Source organism: Onthophagus taurus, chromosome 3 (genome assembly GCF_036711975.1).
Source record: "Onthophagus taurus isolate NC chromosome 3, IU_Otau_3.0, whole genome shotgun sequence".
Lineage (NCBI taxonomy): Eukaryota > Metazoa > Arthropoda > Insecta > Coleoptera > Scarabaeidae > Onthophagus > Onthophagus taurus.
The window spans coordinates 18,121,065-18,133,362 of NC_091968.1; the positions used below are offsets into that span (position 1 = coordinate 18,121,065).

Sequence of the window (12,298 nt, forward strand, 5' to 3'; positions counted from 1 at the left end):
GTTTTTCTTTATTTCTATAAAATTGTTGTCGTTAAAAAATTGTAAGGTTTTTGCTATGTATAAAGGTTTTTCTAGAATGACTAAACCTGCATTTTTATAATGTTTGTACAAATGAAGAAATCCTTAATATATTGTTTATGCACGGAAACTGCGACAAAGTTTTTAGTAAAACTAGCAGAATGTTTAATGAAAACTATCCACATTTACCTCCGATGATAAACGGTAAAGTTAAAAGAATAGAAGCAAATTCTTGGCATATTTCAAGGCCAACCTCAACGCCTCAATTCGAGCTGCCAAAGAAGATCTGGGTATCAGTAGGTGTTCAGTGCAGAGGATCTTGAAGAAACATCAGTTTCACAACTGCAAGTTCTCGTTAGTTCAAGACCTTCATACTCAAGATCCCGACGACGAAGTGAACTTGTGTGAGATGTACTATACCTTCGCTGTCAAGAGGATGAAAACTTTTTGAAAAAAGCTATCTGGACGGACGAAATTTTCGCGCAAAGGTATCTTTAACAGGCATAACAACCATAAATCTGGGCTTCCATCAACCTGAATGCAATCCGAGAAAGAAACTATCAGGTTAAGTTTAGTTTTAACGTTTTTTGCTTTTGGTGGATGGCAGGTTCTCTTACGTCATTTATGACGGCGTTTTAACGGTAGAGCATGACCTGAATTTATTACGTATTGTGGTAGAAGATTTTCTTGACAACCTGTCTTTGAACTTGAGAAGAAGCAATTGGTATTAACTGGATGGAGCTCCCGCCTATTGAAGTATCTCAAAAACTCACCTCAATGTTCGAAGGCAGGTGGATAAGGCAGTTAGGACCGTGAAACTGGCTGGCAAGATCTCCAGATTTGACGCCTGTGGACGTCTACCTTTGGGGATGTATAAAACATCAGGTCTACCAGACACCCGTAAATATAAAGGAAGAATTAGAAGCACGCGTACTACAGTCTCTTTCCTCAAGAAGTACGAAGAGCAACACTTGATGTTTCTTCATGTATAACACAGTGCTTGAATGCGAACGGCCACTATTTCGAACATTTATTGTAACTTGTTTCTAGCCCTTAAACATTTAAGAAGGTTCAGTCTCGCTGAGACACCCTGTATAACACTATCTTTAAAACCATAGTTAGTGGCAGATGAATATAAGTGATGCAAGAAAGGTATTGGCAAAGTAAATGAATTGTTGGAGAAGGGCGGCAAGGGCGGCAAAAAAAAAGGGAGGAGACGCAACACATGATCAAGAGGAGTAAAGAACACGATGGCAGAATGGAACCTAACCAAAGGCGACTAATAGCACCGAGAAGCATGGAGAATTAAAAACTTATTGTGAGTTTTGACATTTAATAGTAGAAAAAACTCAATCAAATTTAAAAAAAATTTAAAGTCAAATACAACAAACAATTACACATACATTTATTTAATTTGGCCAAACTATGGATTCAATCCAAGAAATATAGTTAGAGACTCTTGTATAAACCCCGGGAACTAATCCGCAATTATTTCCAAACGATGTAACCCCTACAACTCTATACATTTGTGGTAAATGTTGAATTTTCATTTGAATCGGTCCACCAGAATCACCATGACAAGCATCCACCATAGTTTCTGGATCTCCCCCGCATATTTGCAACTTTTCATCGAAACCATTCGCTAATCTCGGTTGTGCACGAATACTTCTTGCACAATTTCGCGCCGGCAAATTGTGTAAATTAGCCTTTTGAAGATAAGTATGCAATTTACCGCCATAATATAAAGCTCCCCATCCAGTTATTGTTAAATTGTTATGATCTAAATCTAATTTTGATTGTAAACAAGCAGGTTTTACGTATAGCGTGTAAATCACGGGACGATCTAATTTAATTAGAGCTATATCGTGGTAAAAAGATTCGAAATCGTAATCCGGGGGACTAAAAACTTCTTGAATCTTAAAATTTTGAGGTTCCGCAGATTCGTTTGTTGCAGCTATATCCAAATCGCCTAATCTTACTAGGGAAACTGGTCCACTAAAAATAATTAAAAAAATAGATATTTAAACAAAAAATTTTGTTGGTTTCTTACAAATCTTTTGATTCTAAACAATGAGCTGCTGTTAAGATGAATTGTTCGCTGATTAAACTCCCACCGCATTTAAATTCGATGTTTTCTGATGGACCATATCCCAAAATAGCCTATAATTATTTTAATAAATTATTTTAGTTAATGATTTCAATTTTTAATTACCATATGGGGATATTCTTCAAAATAAGCATTCGTACCACCAACAACGAAGGGAAAATTAGGCTTCATTACACTTTTTGGTGTCGTGGTGGTTGTTATCGTAGTTTTGATGTTCAATTTTAAATATTCTTGACATTCTTTAAGGATAAAATTAAATATTAATCAATGTGTAATATTAAGTTTTTAACATTTTACTTTTCTCGCTAATTCTATCTGAAATTCTTCCTTCGACAATTTCCGTTTCATTTTTAACAAACAATATGAATGTTAAACCGAGAAACGTTTTAATGGAACCACGCATTGTGTTAAACTGATTTCATTTAAAATAATCCAAATCACCTTGATTGTTCAGAAAACAGACCGATTAAAAGATGAACATAATAAGATATAAAAGATTTACATAATGAAGATTTTCCATAGTTTTGATGACTTAATAAGTACGGTTATTAATATAAAGGGTACATTAAGAATTCAATTACAGAATAAATCATTAAATAAAATAATTAAAAATGGAAGGATTTTGTAAATTTTTCACAAAGAGATGTGGATCAACAAATTAAAATCAAACAAATATAGTGTCAAGGTTACACCAGATTTAGGTTTTATGTATGTAGAATTTTATTAAATTTGTGTTAATCGGTGCGCTTGAAGTTTTGACCTGTCCCGTGCGATATTGTGATTATTTGCTACATTATTTATTTAGTCATAAGAAAGCCACATCGTCAATAAATACACATAAGGCATTGCTTTGCTTGTTCCTAGCAAAGGAGTATCTTTGTTGAGATATGCTTCTGAAATATGATTTCATCGCTTTGTTTGCCGTATCCTCCAACTTGAATTGTTATAAACCTGACATGTGCATCTGCTACTGCTTATAGCACAATAGAATAATGCTTCTTATAAGTAAAAAATGTGGAGCACAGTTAGCAGAACATTTGACTCGAATATATTTTCTGTTAATATCGATATGATGTGTGCATTTTTCAAGAAACCATAATTATTTCCCATATGGGATAAAAGAGATGTAAAATGAGACGTTGTTACAGAAATGAAGTTATGGTGCTTCCAAATTTTGAAAAGTTTACGTGCCATAGTTGAGTGACCAAACGGTCTAGACAGCCAATCTTGGCACCAAAACATACTCCATCATGTTGCTTAAACATGTTTTGAATCCTAAATTGATATTCAAAAATCGAGTGTTCTCAGATTTTTTGAAAAAATTTCTGCTAGAGCAGATTTTTTTAGAAAAATTCGAATAACTCGAGAAAGCCCGAATCAAATTGCAAAAAGTAAAGTTATTCATAAACCTTGAAAATAGACAAATCCAAATATGTGAAAATATATAGTATTATTATGCATATGTATTATTATGCGTTCGTTTGATATACAGGTGTCTCAGAGTAATCGTGTAAGTAATTTTATTTGAAAACACAGGTAGTTACAAAAATTAAAGAAAAAATGTATAATAGCTGAATAAATGTGGTTTCTTGGCTGTGCAAAGCATATCCATTTTATGAATATTATTACTTTTCATTCTAACTTTTTGAATATTTCCGTTTAAAAAAATGGACTGCATGGATGGTCTGCATCACCTTGTATAAGTAAATGAAATATTATGTAATATCTAATTAATAATAATATTAAATAATGATTCAAGTATACAAAATAATAGTGTAATAAATAAAACAGCCCTGAATAGAAAAATCTTTAGGAAATTTTAATTTGCCATCGTTGAATAGATGTAAGCTCTTGAAATTCGCTGGACACTTCACCTCGACGATGGCATTTTCGTTTTTTATTGTTTCATTTGGACTTGCAACTAAGAATCCATACATCTTACGGATGAATAGAGCTCAAGAGTTTGCTGACAAATTATATTTACTTTCAAATTTTTTTACTGCAGGCTATTCATAGTCTTGGCCATGTTTAATGTTATTGTTTCTAGCAAATTTCGAGTACAAGATTGATTTAACTTTATTTAAGCAAGACGTGCCATTTCTCATCCTACATGCATCACCAAATCTCGATGCAGTTGGGCACAGATACCTTTCTTGGATCTATTTCTGATTGGTACTTTAACTTCTGGTAAGAATTTGTATTTTATTTCTGTTAATGCATCCATCTTACAAGTTTACAATAAATTCTTCTTTCTTTTATATTCTTCATGTGAAATGTCACTCATAAATTATAACCGAATTGCTATCATTATCAATAGCAACATAACCCTGATCGGCTTTCGCTACCTACCTGAATTACCCTGTATACAAAAGTATTTTATTTTATTGTATACAATTATTTTATAGCAGTACCACTCCGGATGATGCATCGTAATTGACGTTGTTCGAGCGTTTAGCGTTTACACCAGGCAGCTGCAATTAAGGTTATCATAGGAATTCAGTCTTTATTTACTTCTCCTGAAGTTGTAACTAAATTAATTCTTCTTCACCTGCGTTTATCATAGACTGCCATGCTTAATCCATGATTTTGTCACTTACGGTGTTGATATTTTTGGAATGTTTTTGTTAACATAAATGGTATATCCACACATAACAATAATTCTTCAGTCTGTGTATATCCGGTACCGACAAATAACAGAAACAACAGCAAAGTTTATCTCAATAGACTCTTTGCTTTCTTCAGTGTAAAGCTTGTTTTTTATCCCGCACATAAAATATAAAAAAAATGAGCTGCTAAGCCCTTCTTTTTATTTATTTATTATTGGGACACAAACAGGGAGGATATCCCCAGTGAAGCATCCTCATAAAAACAAAACACTTAAAGCAAAAAAACGAGAAAAAAAAATAACAATAATTAACTATGAAAATAATAATAACAGCATTGATAGTTGCTAATTAAAAAAAAATTATAAAAACCACACAGCATCTATCGTAATCGCAATAGGGAAGATGATATTTGTAAGCCAGATAGCGTACAAAGCGTCGTTGAACCGCTTCGATGCGATCACGATAGACCGCGTACATAGGATTCCACACTATGGAACCATAGGATAATACGCTATTAACAAATGCCATATAAAGAGATTTAATGCTTGTAAAATTGGTAAACTGTCTACTTATTCTGATAACAAACCCTAGGTTACGCAGGGCTTTCGCCACCATGACTTCGATGTGAAGGTGATATCTCAATTTGGCATCAAGTATAATGCCAAGATCCTTCACTCTGTCAGTAGAGATAATAGGTCTACCATTAAAGTTGTAATTAAAATTAATAAGATAGCGTTTCCATGTAAACGTTATTTTTTGGCATTTGTCATAGTTCAAATAAAGTTTGTTAACGCGACAGTAATCATGTAGACGATCAAGGTCCTCCTGGAGCCTTAGGCAGTCATGACTAGAGCTGACTCTAGTAAATATTTTATTATCATCCGCATAGCGCAGGAATTTGGAAAATTTAAAGCACGAAGAAATGTCGTTCATGTAAATTAGAAATAATGTGGGCCCAAGGTGACTTCCCTGAGGCACACCAGATGAGATGGGTTTGTAGTCCGACAAAAAGCTACCCATCCTAACTGCCTGACTTCTGTCAGAAAGATATGACATTATCCAGCGCACAATGCCGGCAGGAATGTTAAAGGAGGACAGCTTTTGTATAAGAATTCCATGGTCAATCTTGTCGAAGTCTTTAGAGAAATCGGTATAAATTGCGTCAACCTGTGAGTCCTCATTTAAGGTAGAATGAATAAAATTAACATAAGACACTAAGTTAGACTCAACCTATAGGCCAGACAAGAATCCATGTTGTTCAGTAATGAGAGAGTGAGCAATAGAGTGGTTAAAGTAATCGCAAACAATTTTTTCAAAAACCTTGGGAATAGACGAGATAATAGAAATTGGACGGTAATTAGATACCAACTGACTATTCCCTGATTTAAATATTGGAACGACAAAAGCTGTCTTCCACGCGCGCGGAAAAGTACCTTCGAGTAAAGTAAGGATTTTGAAAAAATAAGAAAAAGTGGGGTCGACAGTTCGGCAGTAAACTCCCTCAAAAAGGAAGATGGAATACCATCCGGACCAGAGCCAGAGGACTTGTCAAGATGGGTCAAAACATTGAGGACTGCGTCAGCAGAGAACCAAGGTGAAACACCCTGGCCACCGAAGACCATTGAGCGGTCAATACTACCATCTACGAAAACCGAGGCGAAATACTCTGCAAATGCACAAGAGATATCAGGACCTGAGGTCACCATTGACCCATCAACAGAAAACATAGCGGCTGGCAAGACACATCCCCTTTCCTGGACTTAACAAAGGACCAGATTCCTTTGGGATTTTCCATAACCCCCGCCTGAATCGAGTTTAAGTAATCTCTATAATCAGCCGCAATAAGCCTCTTAGACCTGGAGCGCAAGATAGAGAAAGCCAAGTAATCACTATTATGGCGAGTAGATTTCCATTTTTTATGGTAAAGTAGCTTTTCTTTAATGACACGAATAGTTGAACGTTTGTACCAGTAAGGAAAACGTTGCTTAGGCAGAAAGCGCTTAGGAACGTCTCTGTTAATTACATAATTAACGCGGTCATAGAAAACTTCAACCATGCTCTCCATGCCCATCCCAGCGAAAACAGACTGCCAATCGATACTATTTAAGAAACACTTGATAGCTCCGGAATTCGCGTTCTTAAAAAGAAAGCGAACATTCGGACCATCACTCAGACAAATGAACATGCCCGATAATAAGAATTCAAACGGTGGATGGTGGCAGTCAGGATCCACAAGTGGATCGTTGCAGAGGTGTATGCTTTCGACTCGACCGTTAGCGCATAGAACAAGATCAAGAATTCTATTATTAATATTCGATACATTATTAAATTGACTAAAATTACAATATGAATAAATGTTAAGAAAATCAATCGCGCGACCGTCGAAATTCCCTGTGGTAATTAATACATCATCTTCAGACATAGACCAAGAGATAGTTGGCATGTTGAAATCACCTATAATAACAATCATAATTTCCGGGTAGGCATCGCGCACAGCAGACACACTGGACAAAAACAGATTCAGCGCTTCATCAGCAGAAGGAGGAAGATAAACACAGCACAAAAGAAAAATTAGTTGACCGCACTGAACTTTCAACCACAAGTCCTCCGCACCGCTTTGCAGACTCGGCATGGGAACGGTATGAAAGCCATGCTTCGCAGCTATAAGGATTCCGCCACCATCGCGCTTGGTGGAAGCCGTTGAATTTCTATCGCGACGATATACGGTATAAGATGAGTTGAGTAGCTCCTTGTCGGATATGCTATCATTAAGAAATGTTTCAGTAAGGCAGATAAAATCCGCCAATAAGGCATGTGAATTGATTGAACAAGTATTAGTCTTGGATCGTAAACCACGGACGTTCTGATAATAGAAGCTGATACCCATAAACCGTTAAAAAGTGATAGGATCAACAATAAAAACGACGAGGGCCATCTTACAATTTATTCAAGTCAGACGACGATTTGATCACCAAAATCTTCGCTCTATCATCTTTCCTTTCATTTTGTTGCAGTTGAATGGATTATTCTCCACCATCAGTATTTGGTTTTGCATCATTTGTATTATTTATTATAATTGTATATAATAATTATACAATTATATTATAGAATATATAATTGTATTATGGTATCGCTTCAAATAATGTATCGTTTTAATTTTTACTGTGATGGTTTATTCTTTTTAAATAAGTACTTTTTATGTGTGCTACAGTTTATACAATAAAATTAATAAAATTTAACTTACCTTTCGGAATGAATACATTTTTCAATTGAATCTCGGACTATAAAATATGAAATTTTAGATTTTATAAAAATCGTAAATTATTACCGTCTATTACTCCTTTTTCGAGAACGTCTTCAAATACTAAGGGGTAGTTTTTTAGATGAACCTACCCATTGTTTATAAAAACTTTACACAAACTAAATTAAATTAACACTATAGTAAACAATAAAATAACAACTATTGACTATAAACTCAAAAATTTAGTTAAATTACACAATCATTAGAAGAAAATCACGGAAAATAATGTTCAAAACGCACTTTTGGAAATGATTAGTTTCTCTACCACATTAAAAAAGTAATAAATAAAACATCGAGCTTCGATGAAGAGAGTCGATGTCAGCGCCGCTCAGTCGGCAAGAGGCGGGACTAACGCGGAGTTAATACTTCGTGGGAATCATGACGGACAATATTCATTTTTATGATACCTTTTTGCAACTTTAGCAAATTACAAACTATTCCTTTATAACTAAAAATTCTGAAAAATTTCATTTGAAAAATATTACTATTTTCAAGTATACTATCATGCAAGCTAAAAAAGAACGACCAAATTCTATAATATTGAGGAAAAAAAAACCTTTTTTTGAAAAATTTTAAAAATTTTCACCATGCGTTATGTAGAATTGTTAGAAGAAGCTATGTACAAAATTTCATCCAAATATTTTCATAAATAATGTATGTTTTTTGTAATTTGCCGAGCTGTATGGTAAAGTAGCCTCTTAACACTTACAATTCGATAAAAGTTTCATAATTTTTAGAAATAACAAGAATTGTATTGTTAGTATTGACAGATTACAAACAGCTTTTATTTTAAACGATTCATTACGTCCTTTCTCTATAAATGAACAAAATAAAGTTAAAAATGTTTCTTTTTCTTTACCATAATTAACATTTTACATGCGTTTTCTTTGCGTTCTGTCTTGATCTCTTCTTGGAAGGAGGGGAGGGAGGAGTATTTGTGGCGACACATTCATGGCCGACCTCCCTTTTCTTTAAAACATCTTATTTATTTATCATGACAATATCACCAAGACAATTTGTTTATTATTATTCATTCATTAAAATTCACTCAACATGTTCGCTTCATTTATCTAGTAAAATATAATTATTAATTTATTAAAAAAATGCATATTTATCATATTGTGGATAACATCCTCACAATTTACAGCAAATTTGGCTTTAAATTGTATATTATTTTTGGAAAATGGTATTAGAAATTTTGTATGTAATGAACTCAATTGATGAAATAATAGGTCTTATTGGATAATTGCTTTTGTGTAATTTGATCAATGAATATACCAAAGGTGTTTTTGGTTTCATTGGCGTTAAATTAAATGTGAATACATTTTGTTGTGTGAGAAATTCTTGTGCTTTAACTATTTTCTTAGTTTTGGTATGAAAGGCGGCTGTAAGGTTTTTCTTTATTTCTATGAAATTGTAGTCGTTAAAAAATTGTAAGGTTTCTGCAATGTATAAACGTTTTTCTAGAATGACTAAACCTACGTTTTTATAATATTTGTACAAATGAAGAAATCCTTAATATATCGTTTATGCACAGAAACTGCGACAAAGTTTTTAGTAAAACTAGCAGAATGTTTAATGAAAACTATTCACATTTACCTCCGATAATAAAAGGTAAAGTTAGAAGAATAGAAGCAAATTCTTGGCATATTTCAAGGCCAACCTCAACGCCTCAATCTGAGGATCTTGAAGAAACATCAGTTCCACAACTACAAGTCCTGGTTAGTTCAAGACCTTCATACTCAAGATCCCGACGACGAAGTGAACTTGTGTGAAACTTTTTGAAAAAGTTATCTGGACGGAAGAAGTTTTCGCGCAAAGATACCTTTAACAGGCATAACAACCATATCTAGGCTTCCGTCAACCTGAATGCAATCCGAGAAAGAAACTATCTGGTTAAGTTTAGTTTTAACGTTTTTTGCTTTTGGTGGATGGCAGGTTCTCTTACGTCATTTATGACGGCGTTTTAACGGCGGAGCATTACCTGAACTTATTACGTACTGTGGTAGAAGATTTTCTTGACAACCTGTCTTTGAACATGAGAAGAAGCAGTTGGTATCAACTGGATGGAGCTCCCGCCTATTGAAGTATCTCAAAAACTCACCTCAATGTTCGAAGGCAGGTGGATAAGGCAGTTAGGACCGTGAAACTGACTGGCAAGATCTCCAAATTTGACGCCTGTGGACGTCTACCTTTGGGGATGTATAAAACATCAGGTCTACCAGACACCCGTAAATACAAAGGAAGAATTAGAAGCACGCGTACTACAGTCTCTTTCCTCAAGAAGTACGAAGAACAACAGTTGAGGGTGTTTCTTCATGTATAACACAGTGCTTGAATGCGAACGGCCACTATTTCGAACATTTATTGTAACTTGTTTCTAGCCCTTAAACATCTAAGAAGGTTCAGTCTCGCTGAGACACCCTGTATAACACTATCTTTAAAACCATAGTTAGTGGCAGATGAATATAAGTGATGCAAGAAAGGTATTGGCAAAGTAAATGAATTGTTGGAGAAGGGCGGCAAGGGCGGCAAAAAAAGGGAGGAGACCCAACACATGATCAAGAGGAGTAAAGAACACGATGGCAGAATGGAACCTAACCAAAGGCGTCTAATGAAGCATGGAGAATTAAAAACTTATTGTGAGTTTTGACATTTATAGTAGAAAAAACTCAATCGAATTTAAAAAAAATTTAAAGTCAAATAAAACAAATAATTACACATACATTTATTTAATTTGGCCAAACTATGGATTCAATCCAAGAAATATAGTTAGAGACTCTTGTATAAACCCCGGGAACTAATCCGCAATTATTTCCAAACGATGTAACCCCAACAACTCTATACATTTGTGGTAAATGTTGAATTTTCATTTGAATCGGTCCACCAGAATCACCATGACAAGCATCCACCATAGTTTCTGGATCTCCTCCGCATATTTGCAACTCTTCATTGAAACCATTCGCTAATCTCGGTTGTGCACGAATACTTCTTGCACAATTTCCCGCCGGCAAATTGTGTAAATTAGCCTTTTGAAGATAAGTATGCAATTTACCGCCATAATATAAAGCTCCCCATCCAGTTATTGTTAAATTGTTATGTTCTAAATCTAATTTTGATTGTAAACAAGCAGGTTTTACGTATAGCGTGTAAATCACGGGACGATCCAATTTAATTAGAGCTATATCGTGATAAAAAGATTCGAAATCATAATCCGGGGGACTAAAAACTTGTTGAATCTTAAAATTTTGAGGTTCCGCAGATTCGTTTGTTGCAGCTATATCCAAATCGCCTAATCTTACTAGGGAAACTGGTCCACTAAAAATAATTAAAAAAATAGTTATTTAAACAAAAAATTTTGTTGATTTCTTACAAATCTTTTGATTCTAAACAATGAGCTGCTGTTAAGATGAATTGTTCGCTGATTAAACTCCCACCGCATTTAAATTCGATGTTTTCTGATGGACCATATCCCAAAATAGCCTATAATTATTTTAATAATTTATTTTAGTTAATGATTTCAATTGTTAATTACCATATGGGGATATTCTTCAAAATAAGCATTCGTACCACCAACAACGAAGGGAAAATTAGGCTTCATTACACTTTTTGGTGTTGTACTCGTGGTGGTTGTTATCGTAGTTTTGATGTTCAATTTTAAATATTCTTGACATTCTTTAAGGATAAAATTAGATATTAATCAATGTGTAATATTAAATTTTTAACATTTTACTTTTCTCGCTAATTCTTTTTGAAATTCTTCCTTCGACAATTTCCGTTTCATTTTTAACAAACAATATGAATGTTAAACCGAGAAACGTCTTAATGGAACCACGCATTTTGTTAAACTGATTTCATTTGAAATAATCCAAATCACCTTGATTGTTCAGAAAACAGACCGATTAAAAGATGAACATAATAAGACATAAAAGATTTACATAATGAAGATTTTCCATAGTTTTGATGACTTAATAAGTACGGTTATTAATATAAAGGGTACATTAAGAATTCAATTACAGAATAAATCATTAAATAAAATAATTAAAAATGGAAGGATTTCACAAACAGATGTGGATCAACAAACTAAAAGCAAACAAATATAGTGTCAAGGTTACACCAGATTTAGGTTGTATGTATGAAGAATTTTATTTAATTTGTGTTAATCGGTGCGCTTGAAGTTTTGACCTGTTCCGTGCGATATTGTGATTATTTGCTACATTATTTATTTAATCATAAGAAAGCCACATCGTCAATAAATACACATAA

At 34.0% G+C, this 12,298-nt stretch overlaps 2 protein-coding genes across 2 annotated transcripts; both read right to left on the bottom strand.

The window, feature by feature from the left end:
- Positions 1-1,406: 1,406 nt before the first annotated feature.
- On the bottom strand, positions 1,407-2,528 carry LOC111424040 (serine protease snake-like). The gene is made up of 4 exons (XM_023057444.2): positions 2,423-2,528; positions 2,231-2,364; positions 2,069-2,178; positions 1,407-2,013 (listed from the first exon to the last, which is right to left on the bottom strand). The coding sequence occupies exons 1-4, from the start codon at positions 2,526-2,528 to the stop codon at positions 1,428-1,430; spliced, it is 936 nt and encodes a 311-aa protein (XP_022913212.1). The 3' UTR covers positions 1,407-1,427.
- Positions 2,529-10,745: 8,217 nt separating this feature from the next.
- On the bottom strand, positions 10,746-11,898 carry LOC111421905 (serine protease snake-like). Its single transcript, XM_023055103.2, has 4 exons — positions 11,766-11,898; positions 11,568-11,707; positions 11,406-11,515; positions 10,746-11,350 (listed from the first exon to the last, which is right to left on the bottom strand). Exons 1-4 carry the CDS (start codon positions 11,869-11,871, stop codon positions 10,765-10,767), a joined length of 942 nt encoding a protein of 313 aa, XP_022910871.2. The 5' UTR covers positions 11,872-11,898; the 3' UTR covers positions 10,746-10,764.
- Between the last annotated feature and the right edge of the window lie 400 nt (positions 11,899-12,298).

Excerpts from the sequence above, each read along its gene's own strand:
- LOC111424040 (XM_023057444.2), bottom strand. The coding sequence starts at position 2,528 with ATGCGTGGTTCCATTAAAACGTTTCTCGGTTTAACATTCATATTGTTT. Across the intron at positions 2,365-2,422 it reads AGATAGAATTAGCGAGAAAA|AATGTCAAGAATATTTAAAA; the intron begins GTAAAATGTTAA and ends TTATCCTTAAAG. Across the intron at positions 2,014-2,068 it reads TGTTTAGAATCAAAAGATTT|TGGACCAGTTTCCCTAGTAA; the intron begins GTAAGAAACCAA and ends AATTATTTTTAG.
- LOC111421905 (XM_023055103.2), bottom strand. The coding sequence starts at position 11,871 with ATGCGTGGTTCCATTAAGACGTTTCTCGGTTTAACATTCATATTGTTT. Across the intron at positions 11,708-11,765 it reads AAAAAGAATTAGCGAGAAAA|AATGTCAAGAATATTTAAAA; the intron begins GTAAAATGTTAA and ends TTATCCTTAAAG. Across the intron at positions 11,516-11,567 it reads TTGAAGAATATCCCCATATG|GCTATTTTGGGATATGGTCC; the intron begins GTAATTAACAAT and ends AAATAATTATAG.